Below are 19,732 nucleotides of genomic sequence, written 5' to 3' on the forward strand. Positions count from 1 at the left end.
TGCCCTAAGAGTCTACCAAAAGTGTAAAATATGCCATGCTTCTGATGAAGCGTGAATGCTCAACAGTGCGCCTCTGTCTGTCTCTTCGGGGAATACGTACGTATATATAGAAAATACATAAATTCTGAAGGGTACTCTTAGAGGATGTTAATACTATAACTACATAATTAGGTACCTTTTTACTTATAAAAAATTATATGAATCAAGTCTTAAAATAGCCTGATTTAAGTAAAAAATAATCAGATACCTACATAATGATGAATCTTTAGGGCTTATGTATATTAGATAGGTACTTATATCAATAAAAAGCATATTTAAAGCGTAAATGATTGGACTTTAAATCTACCTTGAACATTGAAAAGCTTTCAACGTTTACTATCAATTATAACCTCAAAGTCTCATCGTTTTTTTGGATTAATGCGATATCCCAGCTTGTCCGTTTTATAAATAATATGTCATGAGAATTTATTAATGATTCTAAATATTACCAACATTTTTCCATTGCTGTTGGTTCCAGGGCGAATTATGTATGGGCACAGAACAATGTCCTTTCTAATCAGATTTTTAAGTAGTGTGCGTAGGCGTTGTTAAGATGGCGTTATGGATCGCAAGTCATTTATGGATTTTTATACCGGGTAAAGCTTATCACGTGGTCGCAGCCGCGAGTAACACCTAGTTACTAAATTTAAATGAATTTACAAAAATTTATGGATGGCCTTAAAAAAACCGGTACAAACTAAATACGTGTTAACATTAATCATGAGAGATGTAAGCGGTTTGTGATTATTTTGCGTGGCTTTGATTGATGACAGTTCACATCTACAAATGTGTTCCTGTATTACCTGTTATAATCATTAGGCTCACGCATGATTAGAATTATAAATGGAAATTTAAATTGTTTTGTTAGTTATATTTAAATATGTAATTTTGCCTTCTACTGCGTTGGCAAGCCTTCGATGACATTAATATTTGATTAAGCTGTTCATAGGTAAAAGTTTGCATTATACTTTAACCTTTCCATTATGCTCTCTACACGAGTAACTTATCTATTATATGCGTGTAAGGATTTCATCAGAAACATATCGCAAAAATCAAGGAACACGTTATATTAAAAATACTAAGATTACCTCTTTACCCAATTACGTTACTTCGAAAACGAATTTGCCTCTATGAAAGTCACTGGAAATTATTTATTGAATATTCCCTACTCGTCCTTAACATTGAGCACCGTTGCCATGTCAATCCCGCAGGACCTTACGAAATCCCTCTTTATAGCCGCCTGTAGGTAATTTGATTTACGATCGTTAGTGCTCAGACACGAACGCTTGAGCTGTCTATATCAAAACGATGCTTTGATTGATTATTGTTTGTAGACGATTTGAAAGTTCACTGAAGGATTGAGATCAGTTTGGTTTACGAAATGATTTTAGCATTTAGTCTGGCTTTCGGAAAATTATTAGGATAATTTATTATACCTGGCTTTTATGAGATATGATTAGGTATAATGGGGAATCAGACAGAAGGGCTGTGCGATATTAATTTACCTTGAATACCCGTTGAATGGATGTTTAAATTGAAGGCTGATTTGATTACGTAATATTAGAAGACTTCCGCGTCATGAGTTGCAATTGTATATCTTTTTGTTATGTCTAGAATTACAAACAGTTCATAATACGTATTTTCCATTATCAATGCAACGTTTATTTATACTTAATTAGTAACTATAAAACATATTTGCATTTTATTATACTATGGCGTTTGTTTTTCTGTGTCTTTTGATTTCGCCGCTTCGTCCCTGACGATGTCTTTTTTATGTTCGAAGTACAGCCACCTGTAAATAAAATATTGAATTGTGAGTTTATAAGGATTAAGAAATTTTATTATGAATTTATTTTTGGTATATACGATATTTTTTTTACAAAAAACGATATTAAAACTTGTTAGAGGAGAATCTTAAAATGAGACTTAAGAAGACCTTAATTCTTTTAACAGAGACAAGTGAAATTATACCATCATTTTTTAAGTTGCGATTAAACGTACTAACCCAAATATAAAAATTGACGGCAACGTAAGTACTGCACCCAGAAGGAACACAGCGCCGGGCAGTACGTTCATGGTTGATATGTACACTCTAGAATACAGAGGTCCGTAGACTAGAGGCATTGTTGCTTCTGCAAGTCCGAACAACGAGTTCACTTTACCTGGAACAACAAGATTTGAATGAACCTTTGCCGAAGCAAGCTGTCTGTATATTTCGTTCTAAAATTAATCAGAGTGATGAGGAGAAAAAGTTCTTACTAAAGTCATTTTATGTAGCAAAACAACTGTGAAATATCATAATATAGTTAATGTTAGACATTTAAGTGAACTTTAAAATGAGAGATGCATTTTAAGTCTTTTCTACGTGTCCAGGTTATATATAAGTAACTATAATGTAGGAAAGTAAAAGAGACATTAAACTTACCAAACTCTTCACCGCTGACCAACTTCGTAGCTATAGACCGCATGGCGATAAAGGAGGTGCCGTTTAGAATCTCAAGCAACGGAGCTGTAATCGATAAAATATTGAATTCAGTTTATTTAGTATGATTTGTTGATTTAGCAACCTTAATGACTATGCAATACATATCAGCAAAGCCATTATTCAGGAACAAACATATTTCCTTTGATGAGTCTAGTTATGACATTGACAAATTTACCTCCACCGTAGCTATTGCCTATAAAAAATATTTCTAGAAAAACAATACACCAAGCTTATTCTTTGCCGACCAAAAAGCAAATTTCGTGTTGTATCAATAATCGTACAATGTTCTGTGGTGTGTTATCGTTGCGATGCATTCACGGAGATTATCGAATCGAACACGAATAATACTTTTATCCGTGTTAGTTTAGTCGGTTTAGGAGGCTTTCTGCTGTGTTTGGAAAATGCCAGGAATTATGTGCGAGGGTATGTTAAGCGTTCGATGACAATTTTAAAAACCTTTCAGTGGTTCCTTCATAGTGTCATAGTACTTTCTAGTGCGACGAGTCGACCAAATGTAGACAATCAGTCTTACTTATAAAAAAAACGCAATGCTATGCTTAGTTAAAACATAAATTTATTCGATCAGCTGTAAGTCAATACCCGCCATCTTGCCTCTTAATAAGGTTTAAACCGGTGATGTTTTTGACAGCTTAAGCAATTCTTAAACATCTCTTAACGCTAAAACAAGTTTATAAGTAAGACTGAGTATGTGTAACGTTAATAATTTGACTTATTTTTTAGTACTGGCCGCTTTTTTACGTTTACGGCTACAGGGGGATTCCAATCTCATGAAATACATATTGAAAATCAACTATAGTGTTGGCTGGAAACCGTATTCAAAGCTTCCGTAATGCAGACCTGCGCTTCGACAAAACTAAGGAAGCGATGAAATTCCCAATATTCAAAGTTAATATGTAAATACCAGAGATTAAAGGCTAAGCCGTGCCCAGCAATGCTCGTAAACAATGAAATCCCGCCAGAAACTCCGAAACAAGAGTAACGTTTTGAGTTTTGGAGTTATATGGGAACATTCGGCCGTGCGTTTAATGAATCCGCTCAAGTTACAGCACGTTCTGTTGGCTTGCTCAAAACATTTTAAGTATTGATATAAATTTATTCTGGTACTTTCTGTAAATTTTAATTTGATTTAATTCTTTGATTTTGTGCCTAACTTAATGTTAACACCAATGATCATTATTTGATACGACTAAGATAATATGTAATTAATTAATTTTTATGTTCACTATATAATTGAGGTAATTTGTGTAATATAATAAATATATAATTTCTGCGTAGATTATGAGTAAAAAAACTATGTTTCGCTTCATTTAAATTAAAGACATGACGTAAGGTGTCACTGTGGCTCCAACAATGGCGGCTAAAGGAAACAAGAGAATAAGTAGCGTGGACATCAAACAGCGTGGATTGTTAGAAAGTCAACCGTTAGTTTATGAAAATATACGGTGGACAAAAAGCGGTGGTTTGCGTTCGACGTAATTCACGAACAGGAAAAGACAGATCGCTAAATGCACTAAAGCTACAAAACAAATCACGGACGGCGTCTAGTGTTGCCAGGTATAGAGTAACAGCGGAATAAAATGGAAACGTATAATCGATAACGGTATTTTTTAATACTCAGAATTCGATTATTAACCATTGGATTAATTGTTTATAGTCGTTTTTTTTTACTTATCAAAAAAGCAAAAATATACAAAATTTTATGACTTTAAAACCGCTACATCCCATTTATGACTTGGATAAGAACAAAGCCAGAAAACAAACAAATCAATACGTTTTCAGTTAAGACGAAAACTTTATTTCCCACCTTATTTTCGGCAGTGAATCACATTGTCCACGTAAACCAACGCTCCTTGCCACACCGAACGAACAACAAAGCACTCTGAATCATGGTTAACCTACCCATATAAATCTCGAAGTTGTTCCGTGCGAATGCGTACGCGAAAGCGGATACTATTTTACTAGTATTCGATATAATGCCCAGGATAGTGTCGTCCAGCTTCAGGTAGTTGCTGAACAAGGTTATTGAGAAGTATGTGCCTGTGGGATAATTGATTGATTTAGTATTGGGGTTATTTATTGAGAAGGTAATATTGTTGATTCTTTAATCAACAATATTACTTTTCGATACACAGACTATGCAGTAGCATAGTATAGTAGTAGCATGGCGTGGTATTGTGGAGGTTTTTAATTATTCTCATTTGATAGTGTTCGAATATACAAGAGCCGTAGACAAGATTCTACAATCGTTATCGCTAATTTTATTTATGGGAATTACATATCCTAACGATAAGTCTATTGCTAGTGTATGTCATTCATATAGATAACGTTAATGTTATAAATTTATTTTTGGTTTTCTATTTACGTTAACGATTGTAGAAAGGCATCATGGATAAGGCGTCAGCAAATATTGATATCTAAAATAATGTTCATGGTACAAAAGAAGTTAACACTTAACAATAATTAACTTTCCATCAGTATTTTTCGGCATTAAAGCGGTGCCACAGCAAAGTTAGTAAATTGACCCCATATGATATATTTTAGTATGAAGCAGCCTTTTATTTTAGATATAGGAAAACTAGCTTTATTCCGGGGGTTCGGCGGCATGATATTTTTTTCCGGTATAAATATTTGTTCGGGATAAAAAGTGGTCTAATGCACGGAGTAATGTAGCTTCGTAGTTGTTGAGATTAGCGCGTTCAAACAAACTTTTCAGCTCTATAATATTAAGTATAGTTTATAACTTACCCATGAGGTTAGTGACAATACAGTACGTCGACCACATACTGTACTGCACTTCATCCCAATTAAATCTGTATCTCGTAAACAAATACAATATAGTGAATTCACCTGAAAAATATATAAAATGTATTAAAATATCTCATTCAGGACCGATTAAATACAATTTAAAAAACAGTTAAATTACTTTTGACTTATTTCTATTACATTTAGCGTTATTGACTAATTTAAAAAGTTTTGTTTAAAAAAAGGTATTCTTTGTTTAATGTTATTCTCGTGTACATGGTATTATAATATAAATGACTTCGTGGGTGCAGACACGTCTGTGGTAAATGGGAATACATTGGTCACTTTGTCGACATACGAGTAGGTGGAACAAGTTTTTACTTAAAACTTAAACATTTTTAACCGATTATAAATTATGCATATAAAGTATTTTGTTAGCTAACATATAAAATGATGAAACTATCTTTAGGTAGCGCGGGGCTTCTGCCCTCCTCGCCCCGCACCCTCATAGGTGACAACTTAGACACTTCCGTCGGAGGAAGCCCACAGCCGTTCCTAATGCGCCGAAGATGGCCACCGCGGAATTTTAGGATGTTATGGACTAACTTTATTATAATAAAATTCTAGCAGTAAAATTACAACAAAATTTAACAATATTACTATTATCACATAAACGTACAATGCCAAATAAACAACTTTATCTCTTTTAATAAAATTGCACTAACGGCAAATACTCTAAATTAATGTCTCTTAATTATAAACAATTCGATAAATAACATTCAAGTCAAGTTGGGCTGGTATGAATATCGTCTGAACTGGATATTATGGCTGGATTATTTCTCTTTTATTGCTCTAGTATAGGGCTTTGATAACGCTGTTATTTGAAACAAGCTTTAAATCGTGGAGGGTGACTTTGAATATAACATTAAAGTTCAGTTCAATTTACAAATCGATAAAAACATAATAGTTTATGTGCTTCCTAATAAAGTATTTGGTAAATTGATAAGTAAAGAAGTGTAAGTATTCATAAAACCAGAATCAGAAAAGAAAAATATGTTTTTACGAATGAAATTAGTAAAATATAATATGCTGTATTGATGCAACGAAAACATACTTTTCATTTATCACTATCGTTGTATGAAACCTTATTTGTAATATTTAGTTTTGCCCTTTTCTACTAAATATATAGATGCAATATAAAAATATAAAGGTGCTTACAAGTAAACTCAGACTTATAAATTAATTAGCATATAAACCAGAATTTTCTTATATTTTTTTATTGGAGTTAATGGATGTGCTATCGTATCGTAAAATTTTTAAAATGCGTATGCGCACGCAAGACTCTTTGTTCTTTTGACGAATATATAAAAATAAACCTTACCATTCTGGGGTCCGAAAACAACACAAACTACAATGAGCAGCAGCCCTACTCGTAGACGTCTGTTGCCAGGTCCTTTCCTGAATGCCACTTTAAATGTCTCCAAAACCAACGCCACGTCGAAGAACTCCATCAAGAAACCAATACAACATCCCCGCTTTTTCTGCATCAAAATATTAAACAATAATAAAGTGGTAAGTATACAAATTTCGATAATTCATAATTTAATGTTTATTACAATAGAAATCGAATAGAATGAAAGCGAATTTCAATGTTATTTTGATGGTTTAAGCTGCAGATTTACGCAAGATAAATCCGTAGGTTATATATAATTTTTAAATGCGATGTATATAAAGGAATTAAATTGAGCCGTTTTGTTGTATTTTACAAAATCGTGAAAATTGCGCAAAAATTTTGTTTAAAATTTTTATCAAATTGTTTTGAAGTAAAATATAACGTTGTAACGCCTTCCATATCATTAAAGCTGTAAATCCTATTGTAGTGTACTTAAACATTGCTATAAATAAGTTTAGACGTTTGCAAACATTTTACTACAAGAAAATTCATAAGGTTAGAGCCATTGGAAATTTCCACAAGTTATTTGCAAACCTGAGTTAGCGCTAGTTTTATCAGTTCATTATTATTGAATGGAAAGTTTCAAACTATATAAACGCCACGTTCGTATTAACTATTTATTGCAGTAAGACATTCAGCCTGTAATTATTATACTTCGACTGATAAAGCGAATAATTCAAAAGCCTGGCTTAGAAATAAGCGAAAACGTTATTTTGTTTTCGTATTCGTAAAACTATGCTCGATATTTCTTTAGTTCTGCCCAATTTATTATAGAGTTCATAATACGGATATTAGTAACTGCTATGCTTGGAGGTCTATCTGATGCTAATTTTGGAGTTTTAGTTAAGTTTTTTTTTGTGTTTGTCCACATAAGAATCAAAACAGGTCCTCCCACTTTATTTACCACCCTGCCCAATAGATTAAGATAGAGACAACTTTCTTACTAGTCACAACTTGCATTACATCACAAGGCTCCGCTTTAAATACTCACTTTGTTAACTTAAGTTTTATTTGCTATGAATCTCTTGCTAGCGCTGAACTCGTATCTTTGTGTATTCAAAGCCTTCTGCATAATCTTTAAATGCCTTATAAGTATTTGTAATGATAATAGAGTCTACTGCTTTAGTCTTTGTTTTTGAATTAGAGACTTCTAGAACTGTTTTTGCGGCAGATCAGTGTTCAATATTTGCCTATGTTTTATTACATTGTACATTTTAACACGAGTATGATTTTTTATACTAATATAGCTAAAGAGTTTGTCTATTTGAACGTGCTAATATCAGGAACTAGTAAACCGAATTAGATTTATTTTTCAATAATGGGAAATATTTATCACCAAAAACTTTTACACGCGGGCGGACTCGCAGGCAAAGGGTATTTGATATATATGAGAGAATTTTTTGTATCGAATAAATATAAACAATAATAATGTTTACAAATATTCACTACTATCTCTATTAAGCTGAAAATAAAATAAAGGTGTATATGAATTGAAAAAAAGGTATGAAATAATTTCAGACTTGCGGAATATGATAACTTAAGACCGGGTGTCCCACTTAGGTCTAGAGTGTTATAATGTTAAATGATTTTCAAAGCTAACGTTAAGTAATATAACAATAGTAAAACGACGAAGTGACAAAGCTTCTATCCAAAAATATAATATTTATGCATCTAGGTTTTAAGGAACTGCGCACTATTTAAGGACATAGATTTTAGGTATAACATAAAACATTGTACTAATACATGTTTTTGTAAGCAGGAATATCTTTTTGGTTTTGGATAGGCCGTAAACGGAGTTATTTGCCCAGATTGACTGATAAAAATGTTAACAATTACCTGTGAATTATAATATCTTTGTATATGTAGCATGAATTACAATTTAATTTAAAGTTACTTACAGCTTTCGTCGGCTTCTTTGGTTTCGGATCGTCCAAAAAGTAGTAACCATATATTAAACTAAACATATACAGCAAAGACGATATTGTGAATACTCCGTAATATCCAATCAAGTTCAACAGAATGCCACTCAGGGCGCTGCCAATTGGATAGCCGAGGGACATAAACATATTTACTAAACCCACTCTGTACGTCCTGTTTTCTGTAGTCGTTATATCACCTATGTAACTAAATACTCCGATGAAATTCGTGAACCACCCGCCAGTTATAGCTGGAAATATCGATTCAGTTAACGCTGTAACTTCGACAGGTAGCTCGTAGAAGAAGTAGGTGTTTATTATAAATCCTATGCATGACATAAGTTCTCCAACAATGGGCATAAGGATGCATGCTTTCCGCCTACCAGTTTTGTCACTCCACGCTCCTACGAAAAGTATAAGAAATAACGGGATTGCTGTTTGAATGATGTTTTTCCAAACTTGTATAGTCGCTGTGAGTGTTTGCACGTTTTCTTCATATTCTGTGTAATTTTCTACTTGTCTTAGGTTGAGGGCTGTGCATATTTCGTCTGTATAATTGAGGTTCACTCGACACGCTTTTTCCAAGTTCAAATTTTGTATAGCTAGCGATGCAAGCACACTTGGCATTATATAGCATGCCATGATTGGTTCCACCGTCGTATTTTCTTTGATCAGTTTAAGTCTTTCTCTGATTGTAAGTTTCTTTGGTTCAAGCTGAGTTTTTTCATTTGTTGCTTCTGGTTTTGGTTTGAGAGGAGCGTTTTCATCGTTTACTTCTTTGTTTTCGTGGTCCATGTTTTTTTCTTTTTTAATATTAAAAATTTTGATATTTTTATTCAGGTCCACTATTTGCGGCACCTCCTTACATATCGATGCAGTGTTTCTAAAGTGTAAGCAGTTGGTGTAATAACGATGTCGTCAAACAATTATTTTATCTTAGTTGAGTATATTTATATTTCAACTATTTGTTTGATACTTATAGTATATAACTCGTAATTCATTTCAATATTTGTCATGTTACAGTTGTTGCTGATAAAGATCTATATCACGGCTGTCGATTATGTTCGTCTCTCTCATTTTTACAACATTTAATGTTTTTTTAGGCAAGTAATTTTGTAGTAATACAACAATACAATCACTGAAAACTTGTCATAATAAAATGTGAATTATTTTAAGACATCAATGATCGCACATATGGACAAAGAAAAATTATAATTATTTGCTCAAACTGTAAGACCGATTATATAACCAAAATACGGTTCATTAAGTATTTGATTTGATAAAACGCTTATAAAGGAATAATATAGATTATTATAAAGGAATAATATAGAACATTCATGATGAAGTTTTTGGTTCTACTTATAAATATACAGCATAATCTAGGAGATGGAATTTGTAGTAGGTGACTTAAACATCCAATTACTTTTACAAGTATCAGGATTTATTTTTTCTATTGAACGCTTATGTGTTTACGTCTTCCTAAACGTACCTAAACGTTGTAACGTACGGTTTATTTTATCTGCTATTTGTCACGCTACGCTAATATAGAGATAAATAACAGGAAGAATAAACATTAAAATAGCTTCTATGGAGATAATTATACGGGTTTGTGGTTGTAAAGTAACTGCGACACGTAATTTTTCCTTATCATAGGGCGTTATGATCAGTATACAAACTGATAGTGTTAGTAGTGAAGTACTAATGTCGATATAACATATAGCATCTTTCTACCCCTGGTATTGCAGAAGTGACTGCCTCAGTGGCGTAGTTGTAATGCGTACGCGGTAATAGTACGACTACCGCGCTGAGGTCCTGGTTTTGAATCCCGGGCCAGGCCAAAAGAAAATGTGACTGAGTTTATCTATCCTAAAATTACTTAGTCGCAGTCCGGAGTCAGGAAGTTGGCGGTGTGATACCCCCGTCTCGGAAAGCACGTAAAGCCGTTAGTCCTGCGCCTGATCTCTCTCCAATCATGTCGGATTACCGTCTCACCGGACTATGAGAGTGAAGGATTAGAGAGTGCACCTGTGTATTGCGTACATACATGTGCACTATAATATTTTCTGCGTACCTGGTTGATCTCCGTTGATATTTTTTTTTTTTTTTTGGGGAACTGCCGTGGTTATCACCGGGGGTACCCTGCTAACGGTGTACAAGCGATCCCCCGGCTTAGCAACCACGGCAGCCCCATGATGAGTTGGTGGGCCCTACCACTATCACTGGAGGCTCGGTGGCCTCCAGCTAGATGGTCTTAGGGCCCGGGAGGAAGAAGGGAGGGGATAGAGGGAAGGACGAGAAGGGGAAGGAAGAGGAGTTACTAGGATGGTTGGAAGGAAGGGAAGGGAAATGTTCACGAACCCTTAGACAGACCTCAATGTGAATTTGGCAACCATGAGGCATACGCACGAGCTGTGCGCCTAGGGTCGCGGCAAATGTGCCCCCATGCATGGGCGTGCATTTGGTGTGGAGACCAAGCGCACAAGAATTGCCTCGGGGGGGCTCCGTTGATATTGGCCACCGTAGCTGGAATTCGACTAGAAGGGATTCATTCATTGCAGATGTTCCAGGGCGACGGTGAACACTTACCATCAGGTCAACCGTATGCTTGTTTACCAACTATATTATAAAGAAATACCAATTTATGGTGATGTGCAAATTAATTAAAGCTCCCATCTAATTAATACCTTAAAACTTAATTTCAAATATTTATTTATTTTAATAATTAAGGACTTTATTGTTTTTAATCTTAAGTACGGTATTTTTGGTGTACAATAAATAAAAAATAAAGACACATTTAAATATACTTGAATATATCCGGAAATATGATAGATTTCCATGGGATCAGTCTAGTTCCAATATACAGCGTTTGTAATACTCTATCTGAACTGCTTAAGGAATAAATTTATGTAAGGTGCCTTTTGTTACGACCACAACAGACTTTTGTCTTAGAAAGTATTTACAATACTTTTGTTATTTACAATAAATATTTACAATTATCAAGTCATGAATAAGGCTTATTTAAAATGTTACATTTTCGTTCAGATGTTAGTATTTCCTGCCACTCATCGGTAGACATGTTAATGAGCTAACGACTTGCAACCAGTTTCCACACTGAAGTTCTCGTGAAAGTGTGAATTTACGGGAACATCATACAAATAAATCTAGTACGAAATCTTTATAATTAATATAATTAAGCATTGGTTTTATTTCGGGCTTTCTTTCATTTAATCCGTGTTTACGACATTAATATTATAATGATTTTTAAGAGAAGTTATAATTAAGTAAGAATTTATCAAATTGAAATAGATTTTTAAATTAAGTTTATGATATATTTACATTTTTTTATTGTGCTCCATTCATAAGACATCAATCACAGCTCTACCAATATACAAATATATAAACAATATTCCAAAGGCCTTGATAATCTTAATGATATATTTCGAGTGGTAAACTTATCGTACTGTCTATGTGTTTATCGTGCAGTCTGGAGTAAAGTGTCTAAACGTAGTTATAAACAAAAAGACATGCCGTCAGGTGTTTCACTCGTTAGTCAAATTGTAGAGATCTTCAAAACTCTTTCGTACTTTGTAAGTACATGTAAGGATTAAGGATATTTGCAACGTGCGAGTATTTGATAAACTTGCTTTCAATTTATTTATTTATTTAAAGACTAGCTGACCCGACAGACGTTGTCCCGTCTTAAACATGAATTTGCAGCGCGCATTCTGTCAATCGCTGACAGTTATTTCAAACAATTGACAGTTATATAAAATTAATATTTTCGTTAAGTTTTCTTAAATTTTCTAATGTTCCGCGCAATTTTTTGAATTTTTTCTTTCATAAGAACCTTCTCCTGACAATAAAAACACAACAAAAAATAAATAGTGAAATCGGTCCAGCCGTTCACGCGTGATGGCGTGACCACGGGAAATAGGGATTCATTTTTCTATATATAGATAGATAGATTACCTGTATAGTTAACGATGGTAAGCACAATAAGCACTAAGTGCATGTCTATATAGGTAAAAAAAAATACAAAAGCACGAATTGAAATGTCGTTCGTTTTTGGAACGCGGTTAAAAATATCACAGACAGTGAGTGAATTGTGCAATAATTTTCATTGTCTATTGCAATAATTAAGTTGTCATATCGATAAATGTAACTTTTGTTTTTATGAGTATCTCTAAAGTACCTAGTCTGATAAAAAAATATTTCGCAATACATTTTTGTTCTAAAATTAAATCATGACATCAAAATGGTTGGGAATATTTAGACCCTGTTTCACCGCTTTTGAATCAATCTTACGTAAATGTATGACCAAATACAAATGTCACTAATCAATGCTCCCAAAGATATGGTAATCAAAATAAGTATTAATAATTTGTTTCATATAATAACCGTCAAATAAAATTCACTTGAGATCTGTGAAACAGGCTCTAACAATAATATTGATTTTAATGCAGCAATGGTCGATTATTGTAAAAGCGCTTTTCAATATGGTCTTTTATTTTCTTCAATAAGTCATTGACATGCACACTACGCCCTTTATTCCTGTAGGGGTAGGCAGAGGCGAAACCAGCGCACTATAAGTCATCGAATCTAGTATAAATTTCATTCATGCGTCGGTTTTATATAACAGTATTGTTCAAGTACCAATTACGCCATTTATTGTAATACATTGCGATGTCGATTAAGTTCTTTGTACTGGCACGTGTTTGCTCTGACTATAAATAGCTTGTTTTATTTAGATAATATTATGTTTTATGGGTGAATTTTCCTCAGATTTGAAGGCTTAGAGTGGGTATACAATGGATATTTGGTGGAACCAGGAAAGAAAATGGTTGTGCAATTTATAACTATAGTTTGAAAATTTTAAAAAATAATAGGGTTCATTAGTTATAATCTGTCAAATACTATAACACGTATACTATCTGTGTAACCGTGATGGTATGGACACAGATGTATCATGTAACGAATGCATTAACATAGCCATGTAGAAAAAAAATCATTTCATAATGTGGCGGACAAATGAACGTATTAAATCATGTTTAATAATATCATAATAATATCAGCCCTGTTTTATATATTGTCTCACTGCTGGGCACGGGCCTCCTCTACTACTGAGAAGGATTAAGCATTAGTCAACCACGCTAGCCTAGTGCGATTTGGTAGACTTCACACTCCAACAAAATTCGTACAAAGAACTTCTTAGGTATATAGGTTTCCACAATATGTTTTCCTTCACTGTTAAAGTAAGCGATACTTCACAAAGAATACACACATGATTTTAGAAAAGAGAAGTAGGTGTCCTTCGTTCCGTTCCACACCCAACTAGGCTATCACCGCTTCGTAGTATATATACGTTTATATAAACATCTATTTTTTTAACACACATCGTAATAATATAAATTGTACTGTCCCAAAACTAAACTATCCGTAGCCAGGCGGATTAGGTACTTAAACAGCGTAGGAAACGCTTTTACTAATTAAAATCATGAAGGCGTATTTTACAAAAAATATATTTTCTAATATTTTCATGTATAAACTTTTTAACTTATAACCTATTTGCACCTTTTATTAAATCTATATAGTCTTATTAACTTATTATAAGTTTAATAAATAAATAAATATATGTATAAAGGAACCTTCAATATAATACTGATAGTGGCGTAGTTTAAGTACTACGTCATCGGCATTCCATTTGCTTTCTCGTTTCTCAGCTGCTTTTGTTCTTTCAAATGCACCCACAGGAGCCACCTGAAAAACATAGTTTTATTGAGATTTTACTTGGTATTAATTTTTAAAGTATTGTCTTTCAGTGGTGAAAGGGAACCCCACACTACATATATATATGTAGGTAATAAAATAGTAATATACATAAATGCGGTCTCCAAATCGCTCTAATGATAATTAGATTCGACATAAATGGAAGCCGGCAGGAACCAGATTATATGGACCCTTCGCTACTGTTGTCTTTTAAATTTTACAAATAAATTTTATTTGTAGGATATTTAATTTTCAACACTTTCTTCGGACTCAACTTAAAGTGACAAAGAACAAGTTATGTTAACTATTCATTAAACATATTTGATAGTATCGCTTCTTATGATGAAATTACTGAACTTACAGGAAAGAAAACAGGGCTACCACTGCCATCATGGCGCCCAAGAGATATACAGCGCCTGGCAGGGTGTCCATGGTCGCAGTATACAACTGAGTGTACATCGGCACATACACTAATGGAGTCATGTTTTCAATCATGCCGATAAGTGACGTCATCTTGCCTGGAAAGAAAAATATAAATGCATCAACGGTCTTTTGCAAAAATGTTTTCCGTTCTTCTTTTAGTTTCCAGGGTAAATTAAAAGTAATTTGAACACGAAAACTAAATTGGACGCTAAAATATTAGCAGAATTGAAAATATATGTTGTGGTTATTGCTTTTGGGAATCATTGATTGTTGCATTGTGTTGAACAAAGTACGTTGTGTTCTAAAAACTGGGTAATGCATTTAATATTTTTAGTGTGTGATTTTCATTGCCACATCCAAAACTACTTTTATATAATTTGCGAGGGAACTCAAGAACTCGGTGAGAAAATTAAGAATTCAGGAAAAATTCGGACAAGATCTTGTAAGTGGTAGCGTGTGAGAAATTTCAGTGATGAAGTGCGGGACTCTATAACGCATCCCGATTGGGCCAGAAGCATCTATAAAATATTGTAGAAAAATTGCGCGAAGTAACTAGTAACGTAACCTTCGTAAGCGAAACTATCTTACTTCGTATCTTATCTAACTAATATTATAAATGCAAAATTTTGAGAAAATATTTGAATGTTTGTATAACTAGATCTTAGTCCTAACATCTACACGTATATAATTAATTATAATCTAGTTAGTTCGTCAAAACAATATTACTACTATAAAAAAATTATAAGTATGTAAAAATGTTTGCATGTTTGTTAGAAGTAAACGCAGAAACGCAGATGAAATTTGGCGAGCAAGTAGACCATGTCCTGAATTAACACATTCTTTTATTCCGATGATTTGCTCCCATAGGAAATAATGGATTTTATAATTTTATTTTTTAAAGAGATGGATTTGGCGTTATATGACGCTGTGAATACGCTTCAGTATTTAAGAGACTTTTGTAGCGGGAAAGGCATCTCACGCGAGTGAACCAGCGAGCAATACCTGAGTAATTATAAATCATGTTCCATTACCCATTCCTTTCCTGAAATATCAGCAGGTGTAAATATCGCTGGTGGTGGGATATATTTTATATCCGCCTGGATAGCGATACCGTACACAAGGTGTTGCAACCTGCCATAAGGGCCCACGTAGGTGTGTCGCGTTCCGGGATCACCGAGTTTATATACGGTTCTAACTGGCTGGCATAATTGTGCCGACTGCCGAGTGGTAAACATCTCTATCAGTCGATATTCTATTGAATCGCACTCTACTTACCATCAGGTGCAGTGGGCCTTATAAAAAAGCGGACCACCAAAATTTCCTTCTGTATGACGACTTTAGACATTGGTTTCATTTGACTTCAATGATGCTACCCACTAGTCTACCTACTGAGTACTAAGTAGTATAGTATCTATGATGTGCTATAAAGGCTGCCATTTAAATATAAAATACCAATTTCTTTATCTACACACGAAGAGAATAAATTATAATAATTTATTAAAAATTCATTTTGATGTTTTATCGTTTGGATATATTTGGTTCAGTTAATCATTCATATGCTCTTTTTAGTTAACCTGAGCATACATTTTACTTTGATATAAGCAAACATCGTTACTCTGTATAAATAAACAAAACAAACTATGATTACTTACTTACCTATTTCATTCGGGTCCAATAGCTTTGAGTACAGCGACTTTATAGCTAATATTGATGTACCATTGAGTAAGTCGACAACAGGCCCTGGAACACATTGACAATAAGAAATTAATAAACCCATTAGTTAGGTATATAATTACAATATTATTGATTTATTATAATACTGCGACGGACTTTGCTTTAAGGTAACGGAACCCAGGAAGGCCAATCTAATTTTAAAATCGTTTTATGAAAAAATATAAACATAATCCTTTGCTACTTATAACTTCAAATAGACGGCGTTGGGTTCGTATAGGGTTTTAGGGCCTTTTGTAACGGGAAAGATTTTTCACACGGGCGAGGCCGCAAGCAACACCTATGTAGTTACTAATAAAAGCGAAAAGAAATCAGAATCTTATTATATACGTTGATTAATACATTCTATATATATACCAATAAACTTATAATGCCGAAGAGTTTGATTGTTTGTTTGAACGCGTAAATCTCAGCAGCTACTATGTTTTGTAATAATAGGACGCTACATTACTCCCATATGAAGGCTTTTTATATTTGACCCAAAATATTTTTTCACGCGGGCGGAGCTGTAGGCAAAAGCTAGTATAAAATAAATATGAACCTTAGGGAAAGCGAAGATCTAAATAAATATGCTGCTTACCTATATAGAAAATAGCCGCGGTCGCCGCAAAACAGTACACGAAGGAAGAGCCTATCTTGCTGATTGACGAAATGATACCCAGGACGGAGTCGTGCCATTTTAGGTATTTGCTGAACAACAGTATAGAGATTATTGTACCTGAAAAATATTTAAAAGACATTTTAAAAATAATTAAGAGGCAAAGGAAGATTGGAATGAACAGTAACTTTAGAACTCGCAGCATGGTGGTCATACTAACTAATATTTCATATTATGGCATTGAATTAGATTATAATCAATGATTACAAAAATATATTATAAATTAACGTTAATTAGCGAGTCGAGGAAAATTTTTATAAACCTCCGAAATAGTAGGCAGAATTTTTTTCTGTGACTATCATGTCTATTTTATCGTACCGCGATAATTACTATCCCTAGGCTTAGCCACTTTTGGACACTCCCAAAACCACGACCTTCAGTTGATTACAGTTTAATACTATAATTATATCAACATGCGGTCTGCCAATAAATATTTTTGTGCAGTGGTTAACCTAATTAGTTGTACAGTTAGGCAAAACACACTTGAAAAACTTCCAAACGCTTCAACTTCAATCGAAATGTTCTTTCTTATTTATCTAAAATAAAGTTATTTATATTTAGTTTAGCCTAATGATAAACGCCACGAGAAACAGTGGGACTTACCAAGTATGTTCAAGCCAAAGTTGTATGTCTGGAATATGCTGAAATCTACTTCATTCCAGTTGAATCGATATCTGGTAGACATATACATGATCGATGCTTCACCTGCGTAAGATATTCAATGTGAATTATAAATATAATAATTATGATATCAACTGACGACATTAATAATTAACAATAATTCGTACTCAGGAAAAGATATTCAATGTGAATAAAAAAATTAATAATAATTATAACGTGACGTGACAAATAAATCGTACTCATAGAAATACACATGTTGAGAGGTCACACTGAACAAAAATCTTTTATTATTCGCAAACATTTCGTAGTCAAATTAAAGCAATGCCATTCTTAATAATCAATTTCTCGTTGTTTCGTGTGATAAGTAGTTGTTGTGCTTTGAATAGCATAAATTAGGCTGTCATGATCGGTTAATTTTGTGATCCTATTATAGAGACTTCAGGTAGTTATTAGATAAACGAAGTCCAAGAAACCTAAAAATTTTCGACCTTACGAGTTCTTGTTGTATTGTTTGTGAATATTTTGGATCATGATCGTAATGCTTTAGTTATTTTTATGGTAATTTATTTTTATATGTTTTTGTCTATCGAACAAAAAAGTATAATTATAGTATTATTACCGTAGAATGGTCCATACAGGAATGTCACGGTGATGATAATAACGCATAATTGAGTAGTTCTGTTGTTTTCAGTCTTTTTGAACAGAACTTTAAAGGTTTCCTTTATTGTCCTCGGATTAAAGAAAAGTTTCAAGAAGTAACACACCCCACGTCCGTCATGCTGCAAGAAATATATTTTTATTTAAACAATCATGTTTAATTCCGTAATTTGATTTGAATATTCTCTTAGCGAAATCTGAAGAAGTTGTTTATAAAGTATTGTAAAAAGAAAAAAATTGGACTCGATAAAGTTTATCCGTTAGTTAGAAATAGATTAATTGTGGTTTTAAAAACTAATTGTAATCTTTTTTTATAAATCATAGGTAACACAGTATAAAGTTAGATATATAAATATAGTCATAGATTTTACTTACTTGCTTCTGTTCCTCGCTCCTGGCTTGATCAGACAGTCTTAAAAGTACGTATAAAAAGTTCAATGCGTGCAATGTCAATGAAGATCCGTATATAGCAAAATATCCAAGATGTTTCAACATAATTCCAGATAAGGCTAATCCCATTGGCATGCCGGCAAATATACACAAATTGACTAAACCAAAACGGTGAGTCCTGTTTTCTGCCGTGGTGATATCGCAGATGTAATTAAATAAAGCTAGGAACATGACACTGCTGCCTCCCACAATGCTAACGAAGAAAACGTCGAAAAAGAGGAGCACTTGAAGAGGAATCTCATAGAAAAATATAACGTTGATTATGTTGCTGAGGCATTGCATTATTTCTCCGCTGAGGACGACCATCATGATTGACTTCCTTTTCCCAGTTGCGTCGCTCCATCCACCAACGAAGAGGAGCATAATCAACGGCAAAAGCGCTTGTAGGGCACTCTTCCACAATAACTGGTTTGAATAATATTCTTGCACCATTCTTTCGTAAACTGTAAAATTGTTTGATTGATTCTGTGCTCTGAGAGAATCGCATATTTTGTCGTCTAGTCCTAAACTAACTCGACAAGTCTTTTCTAAGCCCAGCGTCTGTGTCGCGACTGATGACAATATATTTGAAAACAAGGCTAGAAAAGCAACCGGTTCAACTGTTATGTTGCTTAAAAACTGTCCAAAACGTTGACAACATGTTAGTTTCTTATCTTGAACTATACGTGCTTCGTTCAAGGGTTCTGTTTCCCTTATATCTCCAGAATCCATTTTCGATTTTGTCAACAACTTTTTTTTATTATTTTTTTCACTGTCTATTGTGAAATGTT

At 33.6% G+C, this 19,732-nt stretch overlaps 2 protein-coding genes across 3 annotated transcripts; both read right to left on the minus strand.

The window, feature by feature from the left end:
• Positions 1-1,671: 1,671 nt before the first annotated feature.
• On the minus strand, positions 1,672-9,580 carry LOC115453206 (proton-coupled folate transporter-like). Of its 2 annotated transcripts, none has more exons than XM_037443446.1 (7): positions 8,677-9,580; positions 6,669-6,773; positions 5,291-5,392; positions 4,445-4,582; positions 2,465-2,548; positions 2,045-2,201; positions 1,672-1,831 (listed from the first exon to the last, which is right to left on the minus strand). In XM_037443446.1, exons 1-7 carry the CDS (start codon positions 9,449-9,451, stop codon positions 1,750-1,752), a joined length of 1,443 nt encoding a protein of 480 aa, XP_037299343.1. In that variant the 5' UTR covers positions 9,452-9,580; the 3' UTR covers positions 1,672-1,749. The 2 variants fall into 2 exon arrangements, with proteins under 2 accessions (XP_037299343.1, XP_030037744.2); XM_030181884.2 differs by having other exon boundaries at positions 6,669-6,828; positions 8,639-9,571.
• A 4,576-nt stretch (positions 9,581-14,156) lies between these two features.
• Positions 14,157-19,732, minus strand: LOC115453351 (proton-coupled folate transporter). Its single transcript, XM_030182052.2, has 7 exons — positions 18,888-19,732; positions 18,475-18,634; positions 17,838-17,939; positions 17,157-17,294; positions 16,502-16,585; positions 14,784-14,940; positions 14,157-14,413 (listed from the first exon to the last, which is right to left on the minus strand). The coding sequence occupies exons 1-7, from the start codon at positions 19,671-19,673 to the stop codon at positions 14,338-14,340; spliced, it is 1,503 nt and encodes a 500-aa protein (XP_030037912.1). The 5' UTR covers positions 19,674-19,732; the 3' UTR covers positions 14,157-14,337.

The sequence above is a fragment of the Manduca sexta genome, chromosome 26 (assembly GCF_014839805.1).
Source record: "Manduca sexta isolate Smith_Timp_Sample1 chromosome 26, JHU_Msex_v1.0, whole genome shotgun sequence".
Taxonomy (NCBI): domain Eukaryota; kingdom Metazoa; phylum Arthropoda; class Insecta; order Lepidoptera; family Sphingidae; genus Manduca; species Manduca sexta.

Bases quoted from the DNA above. Each gene is read 5' to 3' on its own strand.
- LOC115453206 (XM_030181884.2), bottom strand. From the start codon at position 9,451: ATGGACCACGAAAACAAAGAAGTAAACGATGAAAACGCTCCTCTCAAA. The intron at 6,829-8,638 runs GTAAGTAACTTT...ATTTTGATGCAG, and splicing joins CAAAGAAGCCGACGAAAGCT to AAAAAGCGGGGATGTTGTAT. The intron at 5,393-6,668 runs GTAAGGTTTATT...TATATTTTTCAG, and splicing joins TGTTTTCGGACCCCAGAATG to GTGAATTCACTATATTGTAT.
- LOC115453351 (XM_030182052.2), bottom strand. From the start codon at position 19,673: ATGGATTCTGGAGATATAAGGGAAACAGAACCCTTGAACGAAGCACGT. The intron at 18,635-18,887 runs GTAAGTAAAATC...TATTTCTTGCAG, and splicing joins GGAGCGAGGAACAGAAGCAA to CATGACGGACGTGGGGTGTG. The intron at 14,414-14,783 runs GTAAGTTCAGTA...TATGTTTTTCAG, and splicing joins GTAGCCCTGTTTTCTTTCCT to GTGGCTCCTGTGGGTGCATT.